We start from the raw sequence: 14,848 nt of genomic DNA on the forward strand, positions 1-14,848 counted from the left end.
GTCTGTTGTTCCATGTCCAGTTCTAACTGTTGCTTCCTGACCTGCATATAGGTTTCTGGAAGAGGTCAGTTTTCATTCCAATCCCAAAGAAAGGCAATGCCAAAGAATGCTCAAACTACCACACAACTGCACTCATCTCACACGCTAGTAAAGTAATGCTCAAAATTCTCCAAGCCAGGCTTCAGTAATATGTGAACCGTGAACTTCCAGTTGTTCAAGCTGGTTTTAGAAAAGGCAGAGGAACCAGAGACCAAATTGCCAACATCCGCTGGATCATCAAAAAAGCAAGAATTCCCCTCCTTAGGAGAGGACAGTTCCAGTTCTCAACCCTCCATGCAGCCACTAATGGCTCCCACTGCTGTGTATTCTGACTCCTCGACTAAGGTAAGTTCCCTGAGGATTTGATGACGTCAACTATGGCCTGTTTCAGTTGTTTGGCTCCAAGTGCTCCCAGGCTACCGAATGTTCAATAAATGTCTCATGAGTTCCATACTTCTGACCCCTCAAAGAACATCTGGGTTATGAGAAAGCACACAGCTGTCTCCACACGAGAGGGAGACTATTAACTGTTCAGTGACATTTTTTAGCATTTTGGCCGCGCTGTGCGGCATGTGGGATCTTAGTTCCCTGACCAGGGATGGAACCTGTGCCCCTGCACTGCAAGTGTAGAGTCTTAACCACTGGACCGCCAAGGAAGTCCTATTCAGTAATATTTCAAAAAAGTTGGAGCCCTAGCCTTTGCAGACTTAAAAAAGAAAACTTAAAGAAAATTGAATTCAGGGGGATCTTTATATAATTTTGGCCTTGGGATCGTTGACGCACTAACTCCACATCTGCTCATTTAAACACTCTACTCTGATTCATGAGAGGTGAGGAAATGATTGGTCATGAAAGGACTTCAAATTTAACTTACCTGTGAGAACTAGGTTATATTATAAGTCTTAAGAAAAAAATCATATTTCCATATGGAGAGGACACTAATAACAATTAACATTTAACGTATGCTTATAAATTTGGTATGTGTTAAAAGGCTTACAAATACTGGGTTTTAAGTCAAGTTTAAGGTGCAATTGATATACAAATCACCAATTTAAACTGTATTTTGATGCATTTTGAAAAATGTATAATGTGTACACAGAATCACCATACAATCAAGATTCTACTAAATGCTCACTTTTATTGCTGAATATTTTATTTCACTGAATTTGTCTTATTGTTGTTGGTCAGTTGCTAAGTCGTGCCCGACTCTTTGCGACCTCATGGACTGCAGCGCACCAGGTTTCCCTATCCTTCACTATCTCCTGGAGTTTACTCAAATTCATGTCTATTGAGTTGGTGTTGTTACCTAACCATTTTATCCTCTGCCAACTCGTTCTCCGCCTGCCCTCAATCTTTCCCAGCATCAGGGTCTTTTCCAATGAGTTGGTTCTTTGCATGAGGTGGCCAAAGTATTAGAGCTTCAGCATCAGTCCTTCCAATGAATATTCAGGATTGATTTCCTTTAGGATTGGCTGGGTTTTTTCTCCTTGGTGTCCAAGGGACTCTCAAGAGTCTTCTCCAGCACTATAATTCAAAAGCATCAATTCTTCTGTACTCAGCCTTCTTTATGGTCCAACTCTCAGATCTATACACAACTATTGGCAAAACCACAGCTTTCACTATGTGGACCTTTGCAGGCAAAGTGATGTCTCTGCTTTTGAATACACTGTCTAGGTCAGTCATAGTTTTCCTTCCAAGGAGCAAGTGTCTTTTAATTTCATGGCTGTAGTCACTGTCTGCAGTGATTTTGGAGGCCAAGAAAATAAAATCTGTCACTGTTTACACTTTCCCCCCATTTATTTATCTATTCCTCTATAAACAGACATCCATTTGTGGGCTATAATATAAAGGTGTTTTGAGCATGTATCTACAGGCTACTGTGTGGATATGCTTTGATTTCTGTTGGTTATATAACTAAAGTGCAACTCCAAGTTCATATGGTAAGTATAGGTTTAACTTTATAAGGAACCATTGTTTTCCAAAGTGACTGTTCTAGTTTATATTCCCACCAGTAATGTATGAGAATTCCAGTTGTTTCTTATCCTTGCCAACACTAGATTTGTTGGTCTTTTTTTCCCCCTTCTATTTATTTTTTTATTAAGGAAAAATTTAGAACCACTAAGATGCACCTACTGAGTTCTGCAGGTTTTCACATTCACTTGTGCTGCAGAAATCAGGACACAGAACAGTTTTATCACCCAAAGAAACCCCCCAATGTCCTTTTGTGGTCAATCCCAATCTTGCCTGGTGGTCCAGTGGTTAAGACTCGCACTTCCAAAGCAGGGATTGTGGGTTCAATCCCTGGTTGGGGAACTGAGATCCCACATGTGGCAGCCAAAAGTTAAAAGGAAAAAGCCCCCCAAAACAACTCCCTTTCTCACTCTTGTCCCTGGCGACCACAGTTTTGTTTTCTGACCTTGTGCTTCTGCTTCTTCCATTATACCATATAGGCGGGCTCATGGGCATCCAATCAAAAGACTGTACACTTCAATTTTACAGTGTGTGTGTTGATTATACTTCTATTGAAAAAAAAAAAAAGCTGTCTTTGTAGAGTTTATCTTCAAGGAGTAGAAAAAGCATGACACAAGTGTTGGTGACAGGAAGTGCTACGCAGGAAACAAAGCCACGCCAAGGGGTTGGGATGCTGGCTGGTGGGGAAGGCAGGGACAGGCTGAGTTTTATACGGAGAGCAAGTGGGGGGGTGTTGGGGGTGGGAGAGAGGGGAGCCTCTGATAAGTTACAATTCGAGCTAACTTCAGAGAGGTGAGGGAGAAAGCCAAGAAGCTGGGGAAAGACAGGTGCAGTGGAACAGCAAGTGTCAGTCTCGAGACAACACCCGTGAGGGAGGCTCCAGGGACAGCCAGGACTGCACTGGAGCTGGAGAAGCCAGGTGACGGGGCAGGGGACACGCGGGAGGACGTGCGGGGCCTGGTGGGGACAGTCAGGGGTCTGGCTGTCTGGAGGAGGTGAGCAGAGAAGACTGGGGGTGCAGGGAAGAGGAGGTGTCGGCCAGAAGTCCCTTCAGGAAAAGTCGCACATGGGGTGTCCGCACAAGCGGACATGTGTGTGTGAAGATGCGCCAAGGCTGCCGTGTGGCCCGGCCAACTGGGAGGGAGGATCTGTCACGGAGGTGCAGGCGGGACAGTGGAGTCAGGAGTCTGCACTTGGATGTGCTCAGTCCAGAGAGAACCTAGTAACAGCTCAGATGTGCTGGTGAGGTCTAGGGTGGAAATCTGGCCATCGCGGCCAGGGAGCAAGTGTGAAGAGGGGAGGCTTGGGATGGAGGGGAAAGGGACAGAAAACAGCTATGTGTCAAGAGGTGGTATACAGAGACACGGGGCCAGGGGGCCAGCCAGAGAACCACGGCGGGTGTGTGTGTGTCATCTGTCACAGACGCAACACAGTACAGGAATCTGCAGCTTGGGGAGGACACTGGCAAGCCTGGGCAGCACCACCCAGAAAACCGAGGTTGATAAAGGAGAAACAGCATCTGAGAACCGTGTCCATAGAGTTTCCAGCACCCAGAGAGGAACCTGTTGTAGTGGGTTTGGGTTTTTGAAGTTCACGCAGAAGGAAAAGACAGTGGAGCAGCCTTCTCTCTGAGTCACTTAGCCGCTACATTTGCTCAGGCTTTAGAGCAGTCTGGGGGCATTCTTCTTCCTGTGCAACCCTCAACAAGGGCATCAGAGCCAACTGGGGTCCTGGTTAAAATCGAAGACTCCATGTTCCACCCAAGCCTACCACATCAACCTCGGGTACCAGCCCTGAGAAGACAGAAAGCTCTCGATGATTCTCATGTGCATGAGTTTCAAAAGCACGGCACTGAGGGCAGGGAGAGAACAACGGAAGACAATCAGAGTGGAAGGGAAATTCAGGTAAAAGGGCTATGGAAGTGACAGAGGTGGGGCCCTGCTCTCAGATCTGTGCCTTGTGTGAGTGAAGAACTAACACGGAAACACAAACTTAGCTTCCAAAAATTATCCGTCCTGGGAGGGTCGGGCCACTCAGTTTTAGGATCATTCAGTTCTTAAAATGTTCTAGAATGTTTTTATTTCAATGCATTGAGTTTTAAAGAAAAGAATATGTTAGTGTTTTTAATCTTCTGTATTTTGTGAAGGAGGGACTCCCTCTCAAATAATTATCTGGGATAAAACAAAATGGGCTCAGCATAACACAGATTCTGGCATTATTCTAGAAAGGGAAGGCTCATTATAATGTCTTTCAGTTAGAAAAGTGTCTATTTCTCATCTTAAATTATTGCACTAAGTGTACAGAGAAACGAATTTATATCTAAACCTTAGGCCACCACTTCATTGTGGAGGCAAAAGATACTATCAATGAAAACACCTGAAAAGGTTTCCTCAGAGGCCACTTGTTAGGGCACATTTTAAAATAAAACACCTGTGTGTACATAAAAATACAGTTGACTCCATATTTTGATTTATGAAAAATAAATTTATTACATAACACCTTGTTTTTAACAATGTTCAATTTTTTTTAAATTCAGAATACTTGTGTCATTCATGTAAAATAGTTTGATACAGTACATTGTATGTTATAGGTTTTCTTTTTTCCTCAAAAAGTCTAAGGCTCTCCTACTCCTTCTTCTTTGCTGAAGTAAGGGCACCCTAAACAACGTGCGAACAAGTTTTAAAAAAAGAAAATGAACTGAACGAAATTTTAGTAGCACTACACCAACCAGCTTTAAAATCAGGACAAAATATCTGAATCGGATGCCGCACCTTTTTAAGGAAGTTATCACTCATGCTTTTTTCATCTTAAAGCATGCTCACAAATCAGCAACACCAACAGGAAAAATAAAACACTGTCTATGACAATCATTTTAGTTTGTTTGCTGAACCAAACAGGTTTATATCAATGACAACATATTTAATTACTATCAATAGCAGCTTTAATACCAGTCAAGTCATAGATTGAAAATAAAAACAAACTCAGAAGTTGGAAATTAATCTTTGGGAGTTTTGAAACCTTCCTGGAAAAACTATGTGGCTTCTTGTACTTTCCAAAACAATCCAAGCAATATTCTTGGTCAAAGAACACTGATTAATGTAGAAAATGAATCAACCCACTGATAAGACACTGAAATGAAAGGTGTACCGAAATAATCTCATGTTGAGTCTTGGTTGCTTCGTTAATGTATACTGCGTGTTTCAAGTACCAGTTAAACCTCTGTGTGTGTGTACTATTGGTCAGATAATGTTGTTACACTGGAAGAATTCACCACATACGACGACAAATGCTTGCCCCTAGCACGTTTCACAGCTTCAACTGCTACAGACTGTCACTGAAAAAAATGCATTGGTCAGTCTGAACCATGTCAAGTAAACTATGGAAGTAGCAAACCCACAACACAAACTGTGCTAGCACTTTATTCTCAAGCCTAACTCCAGACAGCGACAACGTGGAAGCCACTACCCCAATCTGTGAAAAGCGGTGGAACTTGGCTACCGGACATCTGACTGCGTGGCTGCACAGTACATTCTCATGGCCCATCCCAGGCTCCCGCCAAAAGCTGCAGGCGGCCTGCGGCACCGCGACAGTGCATGGACGGTGTCCGACGCAGCTCAGTACCGATGTGTCTGGTGGGAGTACTGTGGAGGCTGCTGGGAGGTAGTTGAGTACCCCATGCTGCTCTGCGGCTGCGATGTGCTTGGTCCGGGGTTGGGGTAGGCAGCATGCGGATTGGAACGCTGGAAAAGCAGAGGAAGAGGAGACGTGACTCGGCGTTGCTGTGGGCTGGCTGCACCCCAGGCCAGCAAGGCTTCTGTGTGTTCAAGATGTCACTTATTTTACAGCAGTAAGAACTTTAAAGGTCCTGTGCTAGGTACTGGCTTTAGAATTAAAATGACAAAACCCTTAAAATCTTTTAGTGTCAGCCTTTCTTTATGAAGGTCAGAAGTACTGCTGATAAAATAACACCAAAGTGAGTCTTACTCCTGTGCTGCGTGGTTCATTCTATTAACAGGAACGCCCTTTCATGCTACTCATACCTACCTCATAAATAATTTGTCTGGGACACTTACTCTTGAACTCAATGATGTATACATAGAAGAAATTCAAAGCTAATCTACATACTTGTTTTTTCAATAGAAAACTCCCAACACCCATGCATGACTGAAGAATAAGAAATGAATACGACAAGAAAGGAAATTACAGAATTATTTCTTCAGCATTAGATATTTTTATGCTCTATAAATTAATGAACCTTGTTTTTCAGCTACAAGCAATATACAAAGGTAAAGCTACAGCTATTGAAATGTAGGAAGAGTGGTATTCTCAATTCTAGAAGCAGCACAAGAGGTAGAGTCAAACACCTCTAGTTTCAATCGGTTATATTCTTATTCAAAGCCCTGCACGTTTCTCTCATGCTATCAGCTCCCCAAAACAAACACTATGGAAGATTAACTACAATTTAATACTTTCCTCTTTCAAAGATATCTAATAAATCATATAACTCGAAATTCCGCCAACCCTAGCAAAAACAACATTTTAAAGAGAGTGGACATGTAAAACTAGTCAGAAATACTATTTTTGAAATCACTCATAAAAACCACCACAATAACGTCAACACACACACACACAGCAGCATTTCCTTGGTTTCAGTGGCAAAGGTTAGAGTCCCCCCCACCCCCCCCACCCCTGCTCAGGACGCACACCTTGTGTGCAAACACACTCGTGTGCCGGAGATGTGCTCGTCTCCCAGGTGGGGAGGGGAGCAGCAACCATGAGCTCGCAAGACGCCTGCCTTGGAGCCCCTGCTCGCTGAGCTCACCGCAGGACAGCCACCACTCAGCAGACAGTGATCCCCAGGGCTTCCTAGGCTGCACCCCCCATGAACCATGCGAAGAGTTCAGATCTAATTCCTGACGTGTAGTCGCAGGCTCTGGGAGCCTTATCCATTTATTACAATCTCTTTCAGTAGGTAAATAATTCTCATGGGTCAAGTTTTCAGTACACTTCCACAGTGAATTCAGACCAGATGGGAATAGGATCAGAACAAGGTATACAGTTTTCAGAACGGGTCTGTCTGTGAAGGAACTGCTGTTGTCACTGGAGAGAATGCACAGGGAGCCGCCTAGCAGGTCTGAGTCTGTGTCCTGAGTCCACCCTGGCTTGACGGGTGAATGAGGGAAGGGGCTCAACCTCCATGAGCCCCAATTTCCTGCCAATAGAGCTTACCTCACAGCTATCATACTGCCTGGAGGAAGGAAGGTCTGTCCCACACTGACAGAAGAGCTGGCACAGGTAAGTCTTGACAAGCTCTTCCTATGATCATGACACCCCCAGCACCACCACTGACACTCAGCAAGTACTCACTGCGTACTGTGAACGCTACTAAGAGTTTTAAGGAAGATAATAATAATGAACACAGTGACTGGTGTCATCTATCAAACGACTGTCGGTCCGGCTGACCACTGCCATTAGCTCACACAGTCTCATTTCATCCTGACTACAGCCTCACACTGGCCATCACCCACATCCGACAAATGAAGACACTGAGAAGATCTGAACCACCCCCTTGAGGCTGGATGGGGCTGCAGAAGTGAGACCCACCACTTCCTGAACACCGCTGTGAGCCAGATGCTGAGGGTCACCACAGCTGCCCCACGGCAGCGGCAGGGTAGGTGCGCCCGCTCATGATACAGATGAGAAACTAGAGCCGTGTCCAGGGTCACAGAGCCAATCAATGGCACAATTTAGGTCCAATCACCCGAAGTCTGGCTAAGCCCCCTCTACTGTACCACCGGGCACCTTCCACGCCCATAGCTCTTCCCATCAGTGTGTTGGCATACACAGGCAGGTCTTTTCTTAGCTACGTCGCATTTCCCAGTGCTCACAAGCCCACAGGCAGTACTGACACGCAGGTCACTGAGAGACAGCCTGAGTACCTGATAGTCTGAGGTCATGATCAGTCCACCTGAGGTAGTGGTAGGAGGGACGACTCTCACTTTCTTCAACGGGGGTCCCTGGGTGTGACTGCTGTCTTGGTTCCCTGGGTGGCCGGTCCCATTCGTGTGGTTATTGCCCGGCTGCTGCTGCTGGTTCTTCTCAATTGGTTAAACAGAGAGACACAGCTCAACTCAGAGGGAGAACCAAAGATGTCCATGCCAGAAGTCATGGGGGCACCGAACAAAGCCAGATGCCAACTGTACTTTAATACTTACTTTGTCTCCTTTGTCATCAGGTTCTTCTTCTGTTAAAAATTCTCGTTTGGGGTAAGGGATCTGACAACCGGCAAAAACACTGATCATAAGAAAAAAGAAAAAGAAAAACGATTTCTGGTATACTAACCAGTATTTCAAATGCTGTATGTGTTTCTTGCTTTCATCTTTTAGTCTGGACTCAAACCCCCTATCTGTGATGTAATAAGCATCTTTCGTGCAACTGTGACACAGCAAGTCCCTTCTTCTAACCACTGCCGTGACAGCAGGCCATGGGAGGGCGGCTCACTGTATGAATAATCAACAATACTCCGAGAGGACTCTGATTTCTTCTTTGATCTCAGTGGTCCTTTTTTATCATCACAAACAAGAGACAGATTCTGGCAGGAATGTGATTAGTCAAACAAACATTTCTCTTTTACTCTCCCTGGTACATTTAAAAGGAAAGAAAGAATGGAAACACAAATGTACTTGGGGTGGAGTTTGCAACCGTAACTGCAAGCGGTGAGGCAGACAGTGTGTGGAACCAACCTGTCACTAACCAAATGACAGAGGCAAATGATGCCAGCACCATGCCAGCTGTAAAACCCGAGACACTTCAGTCATCAGAGCTCACTTTCTGCCTCTCAAAAGGATTCCCCTGGGTCCCCATAAAGAGCGATGGTGACTTGGAGCTGACAACTAGAGGAAAGCAGGCACCAAAAACGTCTATGGAGCTGGTGAGTGAACAAACTGATCACTTACTCTGATGTAGGAAGCGGGTCTTCTAGGAAATAGGGATCCTGCATAGCCTGCTCTGAGGTAATTCGCTTTATTGGGTCCATGGTAAGCAACTTCTGAAGCTGAAACCATAAGTCATAAACACATCACTGTTTTACTTCTCATAGTCACACCTGTGGCACATTGTGGGATGCATTTTTTTTTAATTAATAATACCTCAAAATAGGGAGGCATTTATTGCCCCAAATTAACTCCCCTCTCCAAGTTCCCCAATTATTCCACATAATGTAGTAATTCACATTTTAGTCATTCTAATATTCATTATCTCAGTTGGTTCTCCTGTAAGAACTAACTAAACTCATGTCTTCTTACTCTAAACCAACAATCTTTTCCCTACGTTATCTAAATTGCTATACCCAATTTAGAACAGGACTAAAATTCTTCGAGTTATTATTTTTCTATTACAGGGAAAACTTGTAATATAAATACACTAGCCACATGTGGCTATTGATGTAAATCCATATGAATCAAAACTAAACTAAATTTTAAAAGTCAGCTTCTCAGTCATACCAGGTCCATTTCTAGAGCTCGGCAGCCGCGCATGGCTCAGGACTGCCCTACTGGACAGCACAGATGGTCGGACAGTGCTCTCCTGACAGTGCGCACCAGGTCTACAAACAGATGCGGGGGCTGGCACAGAACCACAGAGAATAGGGGCGTGCTTACGAGTGGAGATTCTAAGGAGACTGCTTGGCTTCAAATCCTGACCTTACATTTATTAGCTGAGTGACTCTGAAACAAGTTACTTAACCACTTTGTAACCCCGTTTGTCAAAGACGGGTTAAAAACAGTTTATTTTCAGAATTAAATGAGTTAATATGTAGAAAGCAATTATAATGGTGCTGGGCACAAAGAAAGCACTACATAAGTCTTAGCCATTACTATCATCATCATCATAACTAATATTACTTACAGAAATGTCACACTAATGTGAAAATTCAGTATCTTCTGGTTGAAATATAATTTACTATAGGCTCTATGAAGTAGAACATTTGATGTAACATGTTATTTAAGATAGTATCTAAATGGTGGTCTCTTGACTTATAATCTCTGACCTCACACCATGATTTCCAGGCTTCAGAGCACTCCAGAACAGCCCAGGAGCACTTCCTAACAGCCCCAGATGACTGTGCTGCTGGACTAGGACACACTCTGAAAACCATGGAACATGTGGAGACGGTGGGAGATGAGACAATCAAGAACAAAAGGACAGGAGATATGTTTAAATGCAGATGAAATGTTGAGATGGTGACAGTTTAATTTCAATGAGCTGATATTTCAGTAGAAGCATAATTTTATTTTGAGACTGAAAGGAAAAGCATGGATTTGCTACTTAAAACACTCCACAGGTTTAATGAAATTACATTAGAGCTTTCAGATGGGACTATGCAAGACAGTTACCCTAGCAAAAACAAGCAGGTGAGTGGAAAAGAAAGTCGGTCTCTGGAGTGTCAGCGGTGGGGGTGGTGAGAGGCCTTAGACTAGAATGAGCAGCAGCAAGTGGGGTGGATGGTGAGGCAATCCCCCTAAAGCGGGACTTCTGCTCTACCACTGTCACCAGTATTTTGTTAGAATAAATAAGGCCGTAACTTTGAAGGATCTAACTTACCTTCCAATTTGGGTACTATCTTAAGTATATTATAGGAAGCCATGATTTGGATAATAATACACTGTGTAGTAATATGGTCAGTTGAGCACTGTCTTTTAAGTTGCTGATTAGATATGAAATGTATGATACAGGACATGATAAAACATAACTGCAGAAGTAGAAGAGTAGAAGGAGAAGAAAAAGCAGAAATGGAAGAAATATTTGCCAAGTGGCCTGGTACTAAAGGAAATTTTAATCCTTTCAAAGTAGAGAAATTCCTGTTTAATGAACTCACTTAAAAATACTGGGAAAAAAGGACTAAAAGAATTTTAAGCCAAGCAAAATACAACTTGCTTCCCTCAATCCTCCTTTATATTACTTTCTTTGAAAAACATAAACCTGAAAAACATTTTTAATTGCTTTAATGTAAAAATGGAAATTTCACTGTAAACAAATTTGACAACGGTTGACTATAATGTCACAGGTCACCTTGATAGTGCACAGTTCGATCCTAGCTCAAATCAGTTTCCTACTACGCACTATCTACACACCGCATCTCTCATACTCTCCCAGAAAAAGCACACAACGCACAGCGGCCCTGAAGGCCCTGTAACAGCTACGTTTATAAGTGGCACCTTGGGAGTTAAAATTCTGTAAACAACCTTTCAAAGGACTGAAATAAAAAATAATCTCTAAACCTTATTTCAGAACAGTAAGACTGTTTTCATTTTGATTCTTTGAAATTTTAAAATAACTGATGAAAACCAATAAACAGAATTTTAAAAAAGTGACAGACTTGGTTCAATGACTGTCTTTAGAAAATTAAATGTAACCAAACATTAAGGCTGTCAAACCTGGGTTTGGAAAAACCTGAGTTTGGATATCATTACTAGTACACACCAACAAGAACTCTCTATTAGTATTACTATTAAAGAACTCTAAGAATACTGAGTAACCACAGAAATTGAGTCAAAAAAAGTCAGGTTGGGTTAAACAGGTGGGAAAAATATAGTTCATTAGTACTGTTCTCTAAAACTTACCAAGTGGAATGCTTTACTATCTGGTTTAACTTTATGTTTTTCCATATACTTGATAAGGCTGCAGTTGGTATACCTGAAAGAGAAACACTATGAAATATCTACATTAGATTTGAGATTAATTTTACATTGGGTAAAATTCTCTGAACAGAATTATTTTAATCATAACCAACACAGAACATACACTGAAAATGGTATTAAATCAATTCTACACTTCATTCAGGACTCCCACAATCACTTTTAAGTGGACACCACTGATTAAATGCCAAGATAATTTCATGAATAACATACAGACTGCTTAGCTTTTGTTCACATGAATGCTATCGCAACAATGATCTTAAATAACGTATGGGTCAAGAGCTGAACTCAGCCTTACTAGTAAGCTTAAAATAAATACAAATTTTAAAAACACTGTCATATAGGTCTGTAAACTGCATGTCCCAATCCCCTGATCCTGCTGTGAAAATAGATGAACCATTTCTTCTTCTCTATTACAAAACCTGCTTAAATTTACAGCCCAACCCAGGAGGAGACAGGTGGCTACCAGCAAAGGCTGGTTTGTCTCGGTCTCTTCCTGCTTCAGTTGTGATGCCTTTCACAGACAGAGAGCTTCCAGGAAGTAACAAATATGGAAAGAAATGAACTGACTTTTCCCCTCATATCCAAATCAGCTGCTGCTATTAGACATTCACCTTCTTGTATCACCAAACATCTTAAGAAATGAAGACTACCACAATGCAAAAACATTTATTATAGTAAATAAGTAAAATTATTTAACAGACTAGTCTTCTGTCAAGTATTCTATCATGCTGAGTATTCAATCTGATCCTGAGTATTCTAGAAAAGCAAAAATCAACAGTCTATTTTCTTGCCAACTTACGTATTTCTTCTGAAATCTTTCATTAATGTTGAATGTTCAGGCATCTTTTTTATATCTTCCCAATCTTTATCTGTGAAACACATTGATACAATTTTATATTGTCTAGGTTCCTATTGTCAAGAACTTTAATAAAGGTGACTTCACTTCTCATTACATGTCCTACATTTTAACCTCCCTGAAAGTACAGACTTTGAATAAATGGTGAGCTGCAGTAAACATCTTTAACTGTACATGCATTCTCCATACGTTGTGTTCTCTCTCGTTTTTTTTTAAACTTTTTAAATGTCTATTTTCTCTATGTTTTACTATAAGTCATCTCAGTTTCTATATTAAGACACCAACAAATTATAAACAAATATTTCCATTATTAAATTGTTCTATTCTTATCTGTAAAATTTTTGTCCCGTCATGTCTTGGTTAATCCAGCAACCGATCTTTTCAACAATAAATGCAGTATCTTCCCCCTCAGCAGCTGTAAGCTGTCCTTTTTATACGGCCCTCCTTACGCTCCCCTTATTAAATACACTGCTTTCCGTGGCAATCAAGGTAAGCAGTTACAGCTGTCTGAAACAGAGAGTAGGATATACGAGCATATGAACAAGTCAGCTAGAACCTGGGCTAGTTTCAATAACAACAACAAAAGCAACCCCAGCTACCGGACCCATCAGGTGGAAAAGTCTTGGTCAGGTGTGCTGGCATTAGTTACTCAAACACCACACGCGGTTTGAGAAACCTGCTGTCCCCATCAAGAGGCGTTACTGAGAGGCCACAAGTGCCCACATTCTACCAGGTAGCTTCACGGCACCTCAGCTTTTAAGTGACCTCCAGAGGTTAGCTTCTCTCTCAACTGGCTTATAAAAATATCTGCTATCTAGCCTCCAGATACCACATATTGTAAACTTAATACATACTTTAAACTCCTAAATGGAATTTTTTCCTTGACTACTTCCTTGTTCCAATTTCTTTATTTCTGTCAATTTCTCAAATAGAAATCCTGAGATAATCTTTTATTTTTTTCTTCCAATTACAGGCTTACTCTAAAAAATTATACCATCCTTTCTTCTCCATCCAAATCACTTTACATGTGGAGTACTGCTGCAGGTCAGAGCTGGTTTCCTGACTTCAGTTACCCCTCTTAAATTTTTACATACCCCTGCCATAAAAACCTTTCTAAAGTAGAACACAAATCACAGCACTAGTTCTCAAGAACTTATCATAGATTCTCCTTCTTTAGCGCATCAAATCTAAATTCTATTGCCTGGTTTTCAGATTCCCTATAAGCGGATCCCAACTGTGGAACCACACCCTAACAACCATTTCAGAACCATCTCCTGTGGAGGCTGCCCCTCCTCCAAGGCCCTGTAAGTCAGGCTCCTTCCTCGGGGGACCCCTGAAATGATGAGTGCATTCAGAAGTGGGAAGAAAAGGCCATTCTTCTCCACCTACTCAAACTACTCTTATTCTTTCAACATTCTACTTAAAGCAGCTCAATGTCAACTCCAAGAGGGCAAGCATCACATTTATTATATCAACAATATTTTACACTTAACTCAGTGCCTGAAACATGGCAGGTGCTCAATAAATATTTAGTGAACAAATGAAACTCCCATCTCAACAAAGCAATCTTTGTAGAAATGTTGATCAGTTCTGGACAAAGGTAGCTATTTTGCACTTACTGATAATTAAAGGGAATGTGGAATTATAACTCCCAGATATTTCTTTATTAGTTTTGAGCCACCGACCTGAGAAAAATTCCTAATAAGAAACAATATATTGTTTCTTCTTATTATTTCAATAATAAGTTGATATTTTAAGTTATTAATATATATTTATTAATAATAAACTTGTTTATTATTTCAATAAGTACTTGACTAGCCAAAACTATGCAGGCGTTTCAAATGGAGAGTAATGGACTCCTGTTCCATCGCACAAGGACTGGGCTGGGGCTGGAGCTCTAAAGCCCATGACGAGATGCCCCAACACCCCTCCCGGCAGCAGTCAGAGCAGGCCCGCTCGCTGTGCAGGGCTGGGCCTTCACTCACATCCTACCTGTTTTAACTGGAAAGAATGTTCTTACTGACAAGGGTTATAGAGCAAAAAATGCTATGATTCAATACAATATGTTTCAAGTAGAAACAGTCTTCAAAATCTGTATTCAAACACCAAACAATGACATTATTATTAAGTGCTGTCAGACAAAAAGACATGCTCCTGAATTCTATTCAGTTGCCAATGGTGAGAACTAAAGGCACTTTTTAAACGCAGATATTTCAAATATTTTATCATTTTAAATATTAAATAAAACAAAACCAAAAACCGAAATGAAACAAAAATACACTCC

The 14,848-nt window shown here is 41.7% G+C and overlaps 1 protein-coding gene across 4 annotated transcripts in view; it reads right to left on the bottom strand.

The window, feature by feature from the left end:
- Window positions 1-4,473: 4,473 nt before the first annotated feature.
- CDK8 (cyclin dependent kinase 8) overlaps window positions 4,474-14,848 on the bottom strand; it is a 72,607-nt gene continuing 62,232 nt past the window's right edge. For 3 of the 4 annotated variants that reach the window (XM_027557547.1, XM_027557545.1, XM_027557548.1), the window contains 6 exons: window positions 12,508-12,577; window positions 11,631-11,703; window positions 8,967-9,064; window positions 8,226-8,304; window positions 7,950-8,108; window positions 4,474-5,750 (listed from right to left, as the gene is read on the bottom strand). In XM_027557547.1, the coding sequence (XP_027413348.1) occupies window positions 5,625-5,750; window positions 7,950-8,108; window positions 8,226-8,304; window positions 8,967-9,064; window positions 11,631-11,703; window positions 12,508-12,577 (605 nt within the window). In that variant the 3' untranslated portion in view covers window positions 4,474-5,624. The remainder of the gene's footprint in view (window positions 5,751-7,949; window positions 8,109-8,225; window positions 8,305-8,966; window positions 9,065-11,630; window positions 11,704-12,507; window positions 12,578-14,848) is intronic. The other variant, XM_027557546.1, reaches the window with a different exon arrangement.

This window comes from Bos indicus x Bos taurus, chromosome 12 (genome assembly GCF_003369695.1).
Source record: "Bos indicus x Bos taurus breed Angus x Brahman F1 hybrid chromosome 12, Bos_hybrid_MaternalHap_v2.0, whole genome shotgun sequence".
NCBI classification, from domain to species: Eukaryota; Metazoa; Chordata; class Mammalia; order Artiodactyla; family Bovidae; genus Bos; species Bos indicus x Bos taurus.